The 15,626-nt window shown below is 61.3% G+C and overlaps 2 protein-coding genes across 3 annotated transcripts; one reads left to right on the top strand and one right to left on the bottom strand.

Moving 5' to 3' along the window:
• The first annotated feature begins 1,867 nt into the window (after window positions 1–1,867).
• Window positions 1,868–4,088, top strand: AIP (aryl hydrocarbon receptor interacting protein). Its single transcript, XM_054275896.1, has 6 exons — window positions 1,868–2,031; window positions 2,172–2,351; window positions 2,545–2,733; window positions 2,912–3,088; window positions 3,174–3,315; window positions 3,402–4,088. Exons 1-6 carry the CDS (start codon window positions 1,933–1,935, stop codon window positions 3,605–3,607), a joined length of 993 nt encoding a protein of 330 aa, XP_054131871.1. The 5' UTR covers window positions 1,868–1,932; the 3' UTR covers window positions 3,608–4,088.
• A 258-nt stretch (window positions 4,089–4,346) lies between these two features.
• On the bottom strand, window positions 4,347–15,577 carry PITPNM1 (phosphatidylinositol transfer protein membrane associated 1). Of its 2 annotated transcripts, XM_054275831.1 has the most exons (24): window positions 15,521–15,577; window positions 14,853–14,960; window positions 13,981–14,195; window positions 13,786–13,907; window positions 11,166–11,390; window positions 10,779–11,093; window positions 10,406–10,501; window positions 10,190–10,297; window positions 10,020–10,081; window positions 9,705–9,949; window positions 9,015–9,204; window positions 8,804–8,911; window positions 8,568–8,710; window positions 8,164–8,342; window positions 7,684–7,854; window positions 7,337–7,486; window positions 7,089–7,237; window positions 6,905–7,015; window positions 6,654–6,770; window positions 6,299–6,447; window positions 6,048–6,197; window positions 5,527–5,710; window positions 5,177–5,305; window positions 4,347–5,071 (listed from the first exon to the last, which is right to left on the bottom strand). In XM_054275831.1, the coding sequence occupies exons 2-24, from the start codon at window positions 14,928–14,930 to the stop codon at window positions 4,805–4,807; spliced, it is 3,663 nt and encodes a 1,220-aa protein (XP_054131806.1). In that variant the 5' UTR covers window positions 14,931–14,960; window positions 15,521–15,577; the 3' UTR covers window positions 4,347–4,804. The 2 variants fall into 2 exon arrangements, with proteins under 2 accessions (XP_054131806.1, XP_054131805.1); XM_054275830.1 differs by lacking the exon at window positions 15,521–15,577 and having other exon boundaries at window positions 14,853–15,456.
• Window positions 15,578–15,626: the final 49 nt, after the last annotated feature.

The following is a 15,626-nucleotide window of genomic DNA, read 5'->3' as shown; positions in this document are numbered from 1 at the left end:
GACAGCCCCCCCATAGCACCTGCCCTGCGGCGGCCCCTCCCGCATCCCCCGGGGCTCCAACGCTGCTGCTGCTGCTGCTGCTGCTGGAGCCTGCCCAGAGCCCCCCTGATGGGGAGCACGGGCTCCAGCCCACATCCTACCGACAGCATCCACACAACCACTTCTAGGCAAGGCACCTGCAAAGCTCAAAGGCCCACGCCCGGGGCGCTCCCCTCCCGGCGGCTCGGAGCCCCCGGGGGGGTGGCAGCAGCCCCCGGCTCTCGGCGGGGCTGCCAGCTGCCCGGTCCCTCGCGGCGGCGCTGCCACATGGCGCTGCTGCCGCAGCTGCGGCCCCGCGCTCGCCTCGCCCCAGGGCAGGAAGGAGGCGGTCACCCCCCGGCGGCTCCCGGCCTCGCCAGCGACCGCACGCTCCTCCCGACACCTGCGCTGCCGCCGACAGCGCCGTGCCGCCGCCGCTGGTTCTGCCCCGCTGTGAAGCCACATTCCGGGGGGGGCACAGAGCCCACTTGATTTTGTGGGGACCCACCTGCGTTATCTTGGATCAAGCACCACCGAAAAACAAGGGGTGTAAGAGGGGGGAGCAGGAGCTATCTTGAGTTCTCGGCTGTGTGTGAGGGTGGCATTGGGTCTGAGCCACCCCCAGCAGTGCTGAGCAGTGACAGTGCCAGCAGAACAGCGTACTCCCTACACGGTCACTCCTGCAGCCGCGTAGTCACCGCTGTGAAAAACGCCAATCTCTTGTTTTTAAATTTTTAAAAGTTTAACAGTAATAAAATTATTATAAAAATAGTAACATAATTACAGTAATAATAATTTGGAGAATTTGAATTAGGACAATATGAGACAATAGAGACAAAAGTTACGGACGTCCAGGTACCTTTTACTGGGCAGCACAAGCCCGAAAAGGGGCTACGTTAGCAGAGGATTAACCCTTAAAAACAACTGCCTGTTGCATATTCATACACTTCATACATGATGCATACATTCCATTCAAATACAGGATTCCGTCTGGTCATTGTCAACTTCTTCCTCCGAATCCTAACAGAGCCTTCGAGGCAGGAAGAAGTTAGTTTCTTCTGATAAGAAGACAATGAATTATTTTTCTCTGAAAGATTTAGGTGTCCTGTGACTGCATCTCCCTGCAAGTCCTTTCTTCACAAAAAAAAAAGTATCCTATATAGCATAGTTTCTATTTTAATATCTTTTATAACCTAAAACTATATTTCACACACTACTTAAGAGAATTAATACAGCATTACTTTGTAACACAACACATATAATATTCATTTTAATATTTGCGAAAAGCCAGTCATAAAATACGCGTTTTTCACAACCGCCATGAGCCACCAGCCTTTCTGCGGGACTGGGGACCTGCCAACTGCCAGTGGCCGCGTGTCACCCCAGGACATCTCGTGAGCTGCCCTAAACCCTGTTTAGCCCTGAGGTGTCGCCCCTAAGGTTTCGCACGGCGCTGCTGCGGCTGCCTGTCCTTCCTGTCCGCACGCAGACCCAGCCGGGGCTGCCGGGAGGGGACGATCCGGCTGCGCTCTCCCCGCGGCGGCCGGGAACCCTCACAGCGGGTCCCCGCGACATTATCAACCTCCCACTCTACACCGCGGCCTTTGCATGTAGGCGGCAAAGTGTCACAGGAGGTTTCATTCCGGAACGCCTCCCGCGTCTCCTGGAATGACACCCCAGGAATGTGGGGGGAGACGGGAAACCAGGAGAACGACGGGGGAACCGGGAGCGCGGCTGCCCCTGCTGGACACGCCCCCCGTCCCTGTGAGCACGCCCCATTCCCGGAGCCCCCGCCCCGCAGCGCCACCCCCGGGCCGGCAGGGGGAGCCCCGCGCAGCCGCGACGATCCGGAAAGAACCGAGCGGCGGCGGAGGCGGCCGAGCCAGGGCTGGCGGCGCGGGCGGAGCGGGCGCGATGGCGCAGCAAGTCGAGCAGCTGCGGGCGGACGGCGTGGACAAGGAGGTGCTGCGGGAGGGCACCGGGCCGCTGCCAGACTTCCGCGACGGCACCAAGGTCAGGTCTGCGGGGGGACGGGCGGGGTGGGGGATGTGGGAAGCGGAACGCGGCGGGGCAGGCGCGCATGCGCGCTCTCCCCCCCTCCCCCCCCGCCTGCTTCTCCATGGTGACGCCGCGGGCTCCTCCTGCTCCTTCAGGCCACTTTCCACTACCGGACGCTGCGGTGCGGCGATGAGGAGACGCCGGTGGACGACAGCAGGGCGCGGGGGAAGCCCATGGAGCTCATCGCCGGGAAAAAGTTCAAGCTGCCGGTGTGGGAAGCGGCGCTGCGAACCATGCGGCCCGGCGAGCGCGCACGCTTCCGCTGCGACACCAAGGTGGGCGGGACGGGACCTGCCGGGGGCGCGGTTTGTGGCTCGGGGGCGCGGCCTGTGCAGTGGGCGGTGACTTCGTGTGGTGGGCGCGGGTGGCGGGACCCCCGGTGCGCTCCAGGCGCGCGGTTCGAGGCTGGAGCATCCTTATATCTTTCCCCCTGCCCTCCTCAAATTCCGGCTCCCTTCCCTCCCGCAGCACGTGGTGCTTTACCCACTGGTGTCCAAGAGCCTGCGGAACATCGCAGCAGGGAAGGACCCGCTGGAGGGGCAGCGGCACTGCTGCAGCATTGCCCAGATGCACGAGCACTACTCCCTGGGGTACCCCGACCTCGACGAGCTCCAGAAGAACCCCCAGCCCCTCATCTTTGACATCGAGGTGCTGAAGGTGAGGTGCCGGCATGGGGAGCTCGGGGTGAAAGTGTCCAGAAGACACACAGATGTGGCATGTGGGATGTGGTTTAGTAGTGGCCCTGACAGTGCAGGACTCGAGGACTCTAGAGGTCTTCTCCGACCTGAACGATTCCATGATCCTGTTCTCTGATTGCATGATGGGGTGCTGGCAGGTGGAGCCACCCGGCTCCTACCAGCAGGACCCATGGGCCATGACAGATGAGGAGAAGCTCCAGGCTGTGCCCCAGATCCACAAGGAAGGCAACGAGCTGTACCGGCAGGGCAAGGTGTCTGAGGCAGCTGCTAAATACTACGATGCCATTGCCTGTCTCAAGAACCTGCAGATGAAGGTGGGTCTCCCAGATACACACAGGCATCCTTGAGAATGCAGGGCTTGAGAGCTGCCACTCACTCTCTCTGCTCTATCTGCCACAGGAGCAGCCAGGCTCTCCAGACTGGATTGAGCTCGACCAGAAGATCACACCCCTGCTCTTAAACTATTGCCAGTGCAAGCTGCAGTGTGAGGAGTACTACGAGGTGCTGGACCACTGCTCCTCCATCCTCAACAAGTACGAGGGTAAGGAGCCACGAGCCACCCCAGGTGGCTCTGGAGGGTACCAGGACACCCCCAACCCTCTGCTGACCCCGGCTCTCTCCCCACAGACAATGTCAAGGCCTACTTCAAGCGAGGCAAGGCCCACGCAGCCGTGTGGAACGTGGCTGAGGCTCAAGCTGACTTCGCCAAAGTCCTGGCGCTCGACCCCTCGCTGCGCCCCGTGGTGTCCAAGGAGCTGCGGAGCCTGGAAGCGCGGCTGCGGGAGAAGGACGCCGAGGACAAGATCCGCTTCAAGGGCATCTTCTCCCAGTAGAGTCCGTGGCTGCAAGGGAGAGCCCAGTGCTCTCGGGACAGGTTCTTTTAGATATTCCACATGTGGAATGGTCATGGATGTTTATTAATGTTTAATACAGATTTTACTTATTTGAAGTCAGTGGAAATGGCCCCGGAGCTCGCCACAGCCTGGGGACACAGCCAGGGCCTATCGTCACGCCAGGGATACGTGGGTGACAAGAGCCTGCTGCTTCCTGCCAACTTTTATCACTTATTTGATGTTTTTATACTTTATGGTGGCCATGGAAGGGCGGCACTGAGCCTCGGCCCCAGCTCCAACCCGTTCATGCCTGTTCTCCGTGCCACGCCATTGTCACTTATCCAGGCTGCTGCTATCATCCCAGCCCAGTGTCTCCTCTTGTCATGTCAGTGTCGGGAATATTTTATATAGAGTAACAGCTTGTTCCTGCTATCTCTATAAATCTGATCATGCTATGCCAAGATAAACTTAAGTAAAACCAGTCACACCCCCTGGTCACTACAAAAATTTGCTGCTAGAGGTAAAATCAGGGGAAACCAAGTTGGAGAGGGGGAAGGTATCAGCATCGGCACAGCCCACACACCCCAGGCTCTTTTCCCTGTCCTAAATTGCTCGTGACCCAACTGCTGTGCCCCACAGCCACCTCCCTGTGGGACATGGTGTCCCTGGAGGCTGCCCAGGGCTTTTCCAGTGGATGGGAACCCTGCAGCCACAAGCACAGAGCAGACTCGTGGGTGCTGGCACCTTGTCATAACATCTCTTTATTCAACACCAAAACGAAAGGGGGGGGAACAGAGGAACCACTCTGGAACCCCAACCCAGCCCTGCGCCGTGACACCGGACGGAAATAAATAGGTGGGGAGGTGCCACTCGCTCTGGGGCACAGCCACAGCCCCCAGTTCTGCACAGGGATAATGACCCTGGGGTGCAGACCCCACTGGGCACTGCCCAATGGCCCCAAAGGACCAGAGGGGACGGGGCTGGGGGCAGCAGGGAGGACCCAGGGTGGCCCTGCCCTGAGGGGATCACTCTGGTCCTCTGGGGAGCTCTGAGCCTTCTCCCAGCCCCCTGGCCTCAGGGGACCCAGCACCCTCATCTCCTTGCGATGGCCTCATGGCCCAGCACCAGCTCTGTCCCCAGGTGCTCCTTGCTGGGAAATCAGGGATGTGGCAGAAGGGGGACATGGCCGTGCCACCCTCACTCCTCACCCTCCAGCTTGAGGCTGATGCTGCGGGGCTTGGTCCGGGAAAAGCCGGGGGGTGCTGAGGGGGGCCCCCCATCCCGCTCTGCCTGGCTGGAGCCCCGGGAGCGCAGGAGCTGGCTCTGCTTCCGCAGGAAGTCGACAGGCGCCGGGCAGCCATAGGTGCCTTTGCCCAGCACAGGCCGTGGGGGGCCCTTGGGGGAGTGAGCCAGGGCTGCGGCTTCCAGCTGGGCCAGGTGGGCAACATAACCCTCAGAGAGGAACTGCAGGACACACAGACAGCCTGAGCCAGTGGCCAAGGGCCAGCTGGTGGGGTCAGCCATTATCCCCATGTCCCCAGTCTGTCCCCAGCCCTGCCACCACCGTACCTGGCACTGGTTGTGGAACTTCTTGACGGCCCGTCCCACAATGTAGATGTGTGCTGGCGCGAGTCCCAGTGAGCTGTAGACGGAGACATCCTTGGTGGAGCCATAGCCAGCGACTATGGAGATCTCTGCCTGCCCAGGGACAAGAGCATTAGGGCAAGGAACAGACCTTCCCACAAGGACAGCTACCCTTAAGGGCTTGAACACCCTCATGTTAAGAGGGATGGCTGGAAGCTGTCCCGAGAAGCTTCCAGCTCTGCCACGGCAATGCAGTCCAGCTCCCAGCATCCCCACCAGGATGCAGCACAGCCCCCATCACCAGCCCTGTGTCCCGGCAGCACCCCCATGGCCACCTCGGTGCGCAGGCTCTGCAGGAAGGCGGCTTTCTGGCGCAGCGGGTCGTGGGTGAGCCCGTCGCAGAAGGACACGGCGCCGTGGGGGAAGTTGTGCTGCGAGAGCCAGGCCACCACGCGGTGCTTCTGCATGTCGGGGCGCCCCGTCACGTAGATGATCATGTACCCCGAGTCCTGCCAGTGCCTAGGAGGGGACATGGGTGGCTGCCAGGAGCCTGTGTGGAGACAGTCCTGCTATGGGAGCTGGGATCTCCCAGTACAGCATGTGTGGGTGCTGCCTCCAAAACCTCCCTGCTCCCAGGGATTTTATCAAGGAGAAGGCCTAGCAGAGCTCTGGGGACCACATCCAAACTTGGACAGGATTATTTTCCACAATAGGGCACCAGCACAGAGATGATGATGTGCTGGAGGCAAGGGAGTGGTGGAATACCCTGCTCCTTGTCCCTGCTCTGACACTCCGCAGCTGAGTTGACACACCATGAAAGATGGGGAAACTGACTCCCTGACTGAAGGGCACCCACCTTACAACGTCCACAGCCCCCGCCCGCACTTTGGGGTCACTGCCCATGATGGAGACGCTGGCAGTGAAGGAGCCATCGATGCTGAACACAACAGACTCGGTGCCACGGGCCACCACGGTCAGGTACGCCTCAGCATAGCTGTGGTCCCCTCTGCAAAGGCAGAGATGGTGGCTCAGCACCAGCTCTCCTGCCAGAGCAGCAGGTGTAGCTCTGCCAGAAGGGCTGCAGGAGAAACTGAGGCAACGCCTCACCTGACCACCATGCGCACAGGGTAGATCCCGATGGCCAGAGCCTTGTCTGGAGGGATGGTGAAGGTCACGCGCCCACTGCCACTCGTCACCTCGGTGCCATAGTACAGCCACTTCCCTGACAGTGGCTGTGTCATGATGTAGATGTCCACCTGAGAGAGGGAAATGGGCTGGGCAGAAGCTGGACCCCCACATCCTGCTGCATCTCCACACAAGTCCTTACAACCTTCTCCCGCCACCCTACACAGGGTCCTGTTAACCATATCCTTCCCCTGCTGTGGTGACACCAGCCCCACGCCCAGTCCTGGACATCCCACCCTGTTTGAGGGGTCCTGGTGGCCCCTGAGCCCAGCAATACCTTCTCCCCAGTCAGTGTCACCACATCCAGGGGTCCGTACATGAAGCGCCCGCTGAGGACCTGTGCTTTGCCCTCGCACACAATGACATCACAGGCACGGTGGTTGGCCGTCACGTTCTGCAGGCACATGGGGTGTTCAGCAGCTCCTAGCGGAGCTCCTGAGGCGCCACAGGGACACCACAGGGCTGTGGGATTGTCCCAGAACCCACACACCCCAGGATGCCCCAGGTGGCCTCCCGCTGGCCACATACCCGGATCTTCACTTGGGTGCGCTTGCGCTGCCACTTCTCCCGCGGGATGGCGGGGCTGTAGATGGAGCTCTCCTCGCTCTCCGCAGGCTGTGGCCCCTCCTTCTCCATCACCTGCCGGCAGCGCGGGACCAGCTCAGCCTCCATCGGCCCCGGCCTGCCACCCACCCCACCGGGCCCACCGTACCTGGCGCAGGATGAAGGCCACCACGTCGGAGGATTCCCAGTAGCTGGCGTGGAAGAGGTGGGGCAGGGTGATGGTGGGAAAGGCAGTCAGGGCGTCGGGGCAGTACAGAGAGTAGTCAATGCGCTTCGGGCCCCACCAGCGCTCCAGGACTGCAGGGAGAGCTGGAATGAAGCCTTTTCCAGACCTCATCCCCTGTTGGGCAGCCTAAGGTGCCCACATGGGATGGGGTGGGTGGGGATGACACTTACTCTTGACAACCTCGCTGGTGCTGGCAGGAGTGGGGGGCTCTGCCGGCTCATTGCCCTTCCAGAAGCCCCCAAAGCTGCCAGTGGGGGTAGGGGGAGCAGCCACATCCACTTTGGGCAGGAACAGGGCAGAGTGTGTCTGCAGGGCCTCCGCTGAAGAGAGAGCTGGGTGAGCACACCCAGAGCCCCTGGGGACACCCACCACCCCAAAACACCCCCCCTGCAGAGCCCCAGAGCAGTGGGAAGGGCTTGCACATCCCCCCACCTGCACCCACCCAGGATGTGGGTGCTCTGGGTACCCTGACGTGGCCCCAGGGTGCCTGGCACCAGCCTGGTGGGAACTTGCTCACCCAACAGGGACGAGGTGCCATCACCCAGGGGGTACTTCTGGTATCGGGGCACGCTGAGCGGGGGCACAGCATGGAAGGCCTTGGCCAGGAGAGGCTCCAGGCGGGAGGCGCAGGGATCGGCGGCGTGGAAGAGGTTGTAGATCTGCTCACAGGCAGGACGCAGCTGGGCCACTGCAGCACAGAGCAGGGTCAGGGGCACCAGGAGCAAAATACCCAGGAGGGGTAAAGCAGGACACAGCAAAAGGAAAGGCTGGACAGGGAAATTTGGGGCACCAGAGATAGGCTGAGGCTGGCACAGGAACACTCAGCCACCCACCAACACCCACACAGCCAGAGCTGGGCATGCAAGGGGCTCAAACCCAAGCAGGGCTCTCTGGGTTGGTCCTGAGGAGCTCAGGCTTGTCAGGTGAGCGTGACTCAGGGACCTGAGCCCTGCAGGGAGGGCCAGGGGCTGGCACCGCGGCAGGCAGGGATGCTCACCATCCAGAGCAGGCATGACGGTCTTGCGCAGCGCGAGCACCAGCCCCAGTGGGGAACCGAAGAGGAAGAAGCCGGATACCTTAAATTCGAGGCGGGTGCTGGCACCCTCTGCCCCATCCAGCGCCATGGCACTGCTCCGGGGTGCCTCTGCCTCCAGCGGGGCCTCGCTGGCCTGCAGGCTGGGACAGCAGAGACAGTGGGCATGGGGAGGCATGGCAACATCGATTCCCACCATCCTGAAGGCAAAGCTGTGCCTGGTGTGGCCCTGTTATCCCAGAGGAGCTCCAGTAAGATCCCCCCAGGGCAGGTAGCCTCCATGAAATGCTCCTTCCCAGCCTGGAGCAAATGGGAATTGCACCCTTTCGATAAAGGACAGTATAGCCAACCATCGCCCTTGGGCTCACCTGCTTGTGGAGCTGTGCTGCTGGCTGTCCCCCTGTGCCCCTGGGGCTTCAGGGCTGGCCTGGCCCAATGCTGGCGCTCCCTCTGTCCCATCAGCCAGCGGGTCCGGGCCGCCACACTGCTCTGGGGAGATGGGTTCTATGCTCTGCAGGGAGAGGCAGCAAACACCCAGATCCCATGTAGCCTCCAGTGCACCCCCAAACCCTCCCCAGGGGGTGTTTGCATGCAAGGCACTCACCAGACTGCCACGGCGGCTGCTGCTCCGGCTGCCCCCCGAGCCCGCCCGGCTCTGGCACAGGGCATCAAATCCCAGGATGCCGCCCACACAGTCCCCCAGCAGCACCACCTGCAGAGACCACAGATCCTTGAGGAGGGTGAAACCCCCAAACTCTCCATGCAGGGTCACAGCTGGACCCCAGAGCCAAGCTTCCCCCCAGATTCCACCTCACCTGGCCGCAGAAGCCAGTGCCCTCTCCAGAGTGTAGGAAGGCTGTGTAGGCCTGGTTGGCACGGGTGATGACAGTGCCCACGGCCTGCTGGTAGGTGCCTGAGGAGGTGGCCAGCAGTGGGAGTGCTGCCAGTGGGATGTGGTCCTGGCTGCTGGACAGGCTGTCCCTGTCATGGCTGTAAGGGCTGAGCCTGAGGGGACACAGTGAGGGATGAACGTGACTGTTCTGATGTCCTCATCCCACTGCATGGTACTGGTTCATCCCGGATGCCATACCAGGAGTAATCCCCATCCTGTTCCCTCCCACCACGAAACACTTGCTCATCCAGGATGCTGTATCCAGAGTTACCCCATTCCATCCAATTCCATGCTGCCTTGATGTCCCCATCTCTCTGCACAATGCTTGCTCAACCCAGGAAGCTGCATGAGGAGTTATCCCCCATCCTATCCCATCCCATCCTGCCCCACTGTCCTCATCCCACACCAAAACACCTGCATGTCCTGGAATACCACACCAGGAATTATATGTATCCCATCCCATCTCATCACACAACACTGGCTTGGCCCAAGACACTGCACCAGGAGTTAACCTCCACCCCCTCTCCAGTCCTTAATGTCCCACCAGAAGTGAAGTCCCCTCTCCAAGGATACCAGCTCCCCGGCCCCCTGCTTTCTCAGTAGGAATCCGTACTTGGAGACAAGGGCGTAGGCTGCAGCACAGATGGGCGGGCAGGGCACCAGGCGCAGGGCCACATGTCCCAGTGCCTCGGGAAAGTGGACGCGGGTGACAGCATCAAAGGTGGCTGCCAGAGTCTGCACATCCGCCTGCTTGGAGCCCGGCTCGCCCGCTCCCTGATCCAGGATGTTCCCACTGTGGAGGATGAGGAAGAGCGCGTGGATCCGGCACATCTGCTCCGTGCTCTCTGCCGTGCCTCCCTGCAGGAAGGAGAGCAGTCAAGTCGGGGGACACGGCAGGAGGGCAGGGCCCGAGGGAGGGGACACGCACCTCAGGGAAGCTGGATGTTCCCAATTCTTCACCATCTCCCTTGGCGGCGCTGGCTCCATCCCCTGTAAGCACACGGCCTGGGTGAGGCAGCTGGGGTCTCCAGGTGGGAATCAGGCCCCTCCCAGGACATCCACCCCAGGATTTGGGGCCAGAGCACCCCCAGAGCTCACCCAGTGCCTCATCCAGCTCTGCTGGCCGCTCAAGGGTGTCCAAGAAGTCATTGGAGCTCCACTTGGTCATCTCCTTGGCAAAGACCTCGTCACTGTCAGACAGATCCTCTGCAGAGGCAGGAGGGAAGCGTGGGTGGGGGGGACACCTCTGTGCCTGCATTCCCATCCTCAGATGCCCTTTCCCCCACCCAGCCTGTTCCAGCATGGTGCCAGTACCGTGGGCATCGAAAAATTCCTCTTCGGAGCTGTTCTCTGAGTCCCGGGCAATGTTTTGCATCCGCCACTCCGACAGGCTCTGAGGAGACACGCCCCCTGCCACCCATGGGGGGTCAGCACTCACAGCCCCCTGCTGCGAGAGGGACCCCCTCTCCTGCCCCACAGCTCCCCCTTGGTGATGGACCCAGATGCCCAGGGAGATCTGGGGCCATCCCTGTGTCCCTCAGAATCCCTCCTTGGGAGATCTGTGACCATCCCTGGGAAACCCAGAGCCCCAGCCCAGGAGACCCAAGCCAGGCAAAACAGTCCCCTGATACATCTCCTATGGAGAACTGCAGCATCCAGGGCAAAACCACCCCGGACCTGGTCTCACCTCCATGCTGGGAAGAGTAGGAAGACCGGGAGGAGGTGGACCACTGCTTGGCAAAGGTATCATCCGAGGGGGTATCGGTCCCTGCCTGCAGCTCAGCCTCCTCCTGACCTCCAGGACCATCTGGCTCCGGCTGCCCCTCGGGGCTGACCCCAGCCGCGGGTGGCTCCTCGCCCTCGCCACACTTGGCCATCTTCTGTGCCAGCATGCGCGCCGTCTCCTCCTCCAGCTGCCGGATGTCCTCCATCGTCAGGTCCGTCCACTCGTCCTGCCAGCACCAGGCTTGGCGGTGGGCGCGCAGCATCACCTTCCTCAAGCCTGGGGGGAGAGTCCAGTGAGATCCCACGGCTGCCCAAACACCCCTCCAGTAAGCCCCGGGTCCGAACTCACCCACGTCATGGATGAACTGCTCGATCTTGGACTGCATCCCCCAGTATCGGAACTCCACCTTGCAGAGCTTGTAGGCGCACATGAGGGGCCCGCTGGCTGCTGCTGCCTCCAACCAGTCATCCCCCAGCGGCCCCCGGCCCGTCTTGGATGAGTGGTAGAGTTTGGGATCCTCCTCAGGTTTGTATTCCCCGGGGGAGATGGGATCACGCACAATGTCGATGGTGTCTGTGGGGGGAACGGCGCTTGTCACCCCGCAGCACTTGGCAAGGGGGCATAGGTAGGAAAATAAGGGAAAAGGGGCAAAATTAAGGTCAAATTATTCCCATGAGCCATGCACCCAACACAGCTGGCAGCAAACACTCTCGGTCTGAGAATTCTAAAATCTTGAGTTCTGGAATTCTAAAATCTTGGAAATCTGGAATAGCTTTGGTTGGAAGGGACCTTAGGGATCATCTCATTCCACCCCCTGCCACGGGCAGGGACACCTTCCACTATCCCAGGCTGCTGCAAGCCCCATCCAACCTGGCCTTGGACACTTCCAGGGATGGAGCACCCACAGTTTTTCTGGGCACCCTGTGTCAGGGCCTCACCACTCTCACAGGCAAGAATTTCCTAATAGAACATATAAAATCCCATGGCTGGAACATCACTGACACCCTTGGTGCAGCCAAAGACATCTCTGTCCCCACGTGGGATCCCAATCCAGCACCCCAGGGAGCAGCACAGGGAGGGAGGGTCTGGGAGCTGGGGAGAGCTGGGGCTGACACACATACACACATTAGCTGGCAGATCTGGCAGCTGCAGAGTGATCCCAGCCACCCTGGGGGACATGGGGGGTGACAACAGGGACAGCACATGGGGAAAACTTGGCACAGTTCCTGGCTCCCCACCAAAAAGCCCAAGGGTCCCCCAAAACCAGGGCACAGCAAAACCACCATGTGACACAGGAGCCTCCAGAGAGCTGGGTGTGGGGAAAAGGAAATGAGCCCCATCTCTAGACAAAGGTGACCTTTCCCAAATGAGGGTGAGCTCCCCCTAAATGAGAATGACCTCCCAAGACCAGAGAAAGGCTCCTGAAGGACACCCAGGAAAACACGACCCAACAGCTGTTCGGGCTCAATCCAGCACAAAATCTGCTAGAATTTGGCATTTCCAGCCCTGTCTCCAGGTCATGGTCTGGGGGATCCCAGGGCACCCCACTTGCTCCCAGTACCATCCTGCAGCCCTGTCCCCAATTCTAGGATGTGCCAAACCCATTTATTTGCCCTCCTTGATGTCCCTAAGGTGCTGTCAGCCTCTCTTCCTCCAGCTTGGACTGAAAAATGGGGGGGAAAAGAAAACGAGAGATGCCCTGAATCCACAAAAATGACGCAATGCACAGCATGATGCCAAGCATCTTGGATAACAGCAGCAAAGAGCTGGGATAGAACCTGCTGTCCCCAAGCAGCTCCTGGCAGTGTCATTCCCATCACAATCCAACTCCCTCTGCTTTTGCCACTGGGAGAAAGCTGCCAAGGAAGCAGTTATCCCTGCGGATCACCCAGACCATGTTTTTCCACTGCCCTTTGAAACGTGAGAAGGGTTTAAATCTGTCAGTGCTACAAGACACCAGGGCAGAGAAATCCCAGTGGGATCCACACTGGGGCTGGTCCCACTTCAACCCTCCTCCCTGTGGAAGGCAGCAGCCATTGGAGATGCTGAGTGCCCTGTGGAATGCCCACTGGACGGGCACAGAGAGTGGAAAACCAGGCAGTGGGCACGGCGCCATGCCCTGATGCCGTCTGCTTGGCCCTGGTGGCTTCCTGAGGGCAGTAGGGGCAGAATTCCTGCCCCCAGGTCGCAGCCATCGGTATCCCGGCCGGACATCCCCAGTGCCGCAAGAGCCGGGGAGAGAAATAGGTCAGATGAATCATTTCCTCCGAGTGCCTATTTTGGGCCTCCATTTTAAGAGGCAACACGTCACACTCCACACTCTGGCGCCTGAACTGACCATGTCCAACACCACTGGGAATGGGAACTCTGTGCACAGGGAAGAATCCCACCCCGAGCTCCCTGTTCTGCCCACCATCCCAACACAAAGGAGGCAGACAGTGAATTGGAGCAAAGCCCTGGGGAGAGGAGAAGCAGGGCAGGGAGTAGGAAAATGGGGACATGCTTTTCCAGCTCTCCCTGCTCCAGCTGATCCAAAACACCCCACGGGACCCAGGGGTCCCATGTACACCAGGAGAGACTGAGAAGGCAAATCCATGCCAGAACAAGGCTGGGACACGGAAGGAGAGGGGAGTAGGCTGGCACTAGAAAGGAGAAGCTCCAAACAGAAATAGAGGCAAGGGAAGAGGCAGAGGACAAAACTGTCCCTGAAAATATCTTTAATGTGGAACTTAATTCAGCAGCGCTGAGAGGGAGCAGGCAGGGAGCTTGGAGCAGGGAACCTGGGGCAGGGAGCTCAGGATCCAGGGAGCTCTTCCCTTCCAGCATCCCTAAAACATGAGGGCCAGCAAGAAGAGTGAAGTTGAGTCCCTAAGGTCCCATCACAACCACACACCCATCCCAAAAGCATTATGTGGGAATCCCAGCAGCCACAGAGTCCCGCCCAGCTCCCCAAGCCAGCCATACCCACCCAAAATCCTCTGCCTCTTCTCTGCGGTGCTCAGGTTGAAGATGTTGGTCTGCTGCCCCGCATCCGGGCGGTAGTATGTCTCGATCTCAATAGAAAACTTCTCCACAAAGGGACACGTGTACCTGGAGGAGCACAGGACTGAGCCCAGGGGCACGGCCAGTCCTGCAGCCCACCCCGCCGCCTCCCTGCTCCCACCTGGTGCGAGTGTAGGGATAAGCATTCCAGGATTCCTCCTCCACCTGGAGCGCGGCTTTGGGGAGCAGAGCTCGGAACCAGCTGGGGATGTGGGAGCCCACGTGGTAGATCTTGTGGGTGTACTGGCCGCTGCCCCCAGGGCCATCGCTGTAGGGCCGGTTGGCCAGGATCTCCACGCCGCTGCCCTCGCCACTCGACTCCTCCCGGCTCTTCTTCTGCGCAGAGACGATGGCTCGGTGCGGCCCCTCCAAGCCCCGAGACCCCACCCCCACGGGCGCCCAGGGTCCGTGTACACTCCTGCCCCATGTGCTGGCATCCACCGGCCCCACACCTGCTCACAGCACCCCCTGCTTGGTTCGCTGGTCCCAAACCCGCCCGGAGCCTCAGTGAAACCCCTGCAACCTGCAAGGGTGATCCTTTGGGATCAGCCTCAGCCCCCTGCCGTGCCCCTCCAGGCTCCATGCTCAGCCCTACAGCTCCCCACACTCTGCCCCACAGCCCCCTTACACCCTCCAGCACCCCATGCTCAGCCTCACAGTCCCCTGTGCACCCCCAGGCTCAGCCCCTGCACCCTTCATGCCTCCCCACAGCCCTCTACGCCCCTCAGGCTACACTCTCCAGCCTCTCCCAGCCCTCCGCACCTTCTCAGTCACGGTGCCCAGATCCCTGCACCCTCCAGCTCCCCATGCCCAGCCCCACAGCCCTGTGCACCCCCTCGGGCTCGGCGCTTGGTCCCCACACCCCTCAGGCTCAGCCCCGCAAGCCCAGACCCGTGCAGCCCCAGGGCTCACCCCCCAGACCGTGCATCCCCAGGTCCCTCCGCTCAGCCCCGCAGCTCCCCCGAGCCCTCACACTCAGCCCCGGATTCCCACCTGGATCATGTACAGCTGGGCCACCTGGTACTCCTCCAGGCTCATGGGCAGCAGGATGTGGTACTCCTTGATCAGCATGGCGGCGGCGGGGCACAGCGGGGGCAGCTCCTGAGGGGGTTTCCGTTACACCGGACCGGGCCGGCTCCGGGACAGCTCGGGCCGGTTCGGCACCCCTTCAGAACCGCTCGGGGCGCACTCAGCTCAGCCCGGTACGGGTTCGGCCCGTCTCGGAGCCGCTCCGTCCCCGGGTTCGGCTGAGTCCGGTATCGCTCGGCTCCGGGTTCGGTTCAGTCCGGTATCGCTCGGCTGCGCTCGGTCCCGGGTTCGGCCCGGCTCGGCACCACGCTCGGCTGAATTCGGTACCGCCCGGCACCGCTCGGCCCCAGCTTCGGCCCGGCTCGGAAAAGCCCGGCCCCGGGTTCGGTGGAGTCTGGTACCGCTCGGCTCCCGGTTCGGTTCAGTCTGGTACCGCTCGGCCACCCTCGGCCCCGGGTTCGGCCCGGCTCAGTCCCGCGTTCGGCTCAGTCCGGTACCGCTCGGCCCCTCTCGGCCCCGGGTTCGGCCCGGCTCGGCCCCACAGGTCTCGGCTCCGTTGCCATGGCAACGCGGCCCCCTCCACTCCCCCCGCCCGCCCGCCCGGTCCCCGCCGCCCCCCGGCCCCACCAAACCTGCGCCGCTCCGCACCGGCCCCTCGGATCGTGACATCACAGCCCGTTCCCACGGCGACAGCCGTGACGTATGGAGGTGAGGGGGGGGGCCGTGACGTCAGAGAGC

This window comes from Melozone crissalis, unplaced genomic scaffold (assembly GCF_028551555.1).
Source record: "Melozone crissalis strain CALT ecotype California unplaced genomic scaffold, PUWL_Pcris_2 ptg000018l_1, whole genome shotgun sequence".
In the NCBI taxonomy this organism is placed as follows: Eukaryota; Metazoa; Chordata; class Aves; order Passeriformes; family Passerellidae; genus Melozone; species Melozone crissalis.
The sequence above is the reverse complement of the archived record's forward strand: the minus strand, read 5'-3'. Positions and strand labels throughout refer to the sequence as shown.

Bases quoted from the DNA above. Each gene is read 5' to 3' on its own strand.
- AIP (XM_054275896.1), top strand. From the start codon at position 1,933: ATGGCGCAGCAAGTCGAGCAGCTGCGGGCGGACGGCGTGGACAAGGAG. The intron at 2,734-2,911 runs GTGAGGTGCCGG...GGGTGCTGGCAG, and splicing joins TTGACATCGAGGTGCTGAAG to GTGGAGCCACCCGGCTCCTA. The intron at 3,316-3,401 runs GTAAGGAGCCAC...CTCTCCCCACAG, and splicing joins CATCCTCAACAAGTACGAGG to ACAATGTCAAGGCCTACTTC.
- PITPNM1 (XM_054275831.1), bottom strand. From the start codon at position 14,930: ATGCTGATCAAGGAGTACCACATCCTGCTGCCCATGAGCCTGGAGGAG. The intron at 14,196-14,852 runs GTGGGAATCCGG...GTCTCTGCGCAG, and splicing joins CCCAGCTGTACATGATCCAG to AAGAAGAGCCGGGAGGAGTC. The intron at 6,448-6,653 runs GTATTGCTGGGC...TCCCTCTCTCAG, and splicing joins TGACACTGACTGGGGAGAAG to GTGGACATCTACATCATGAC.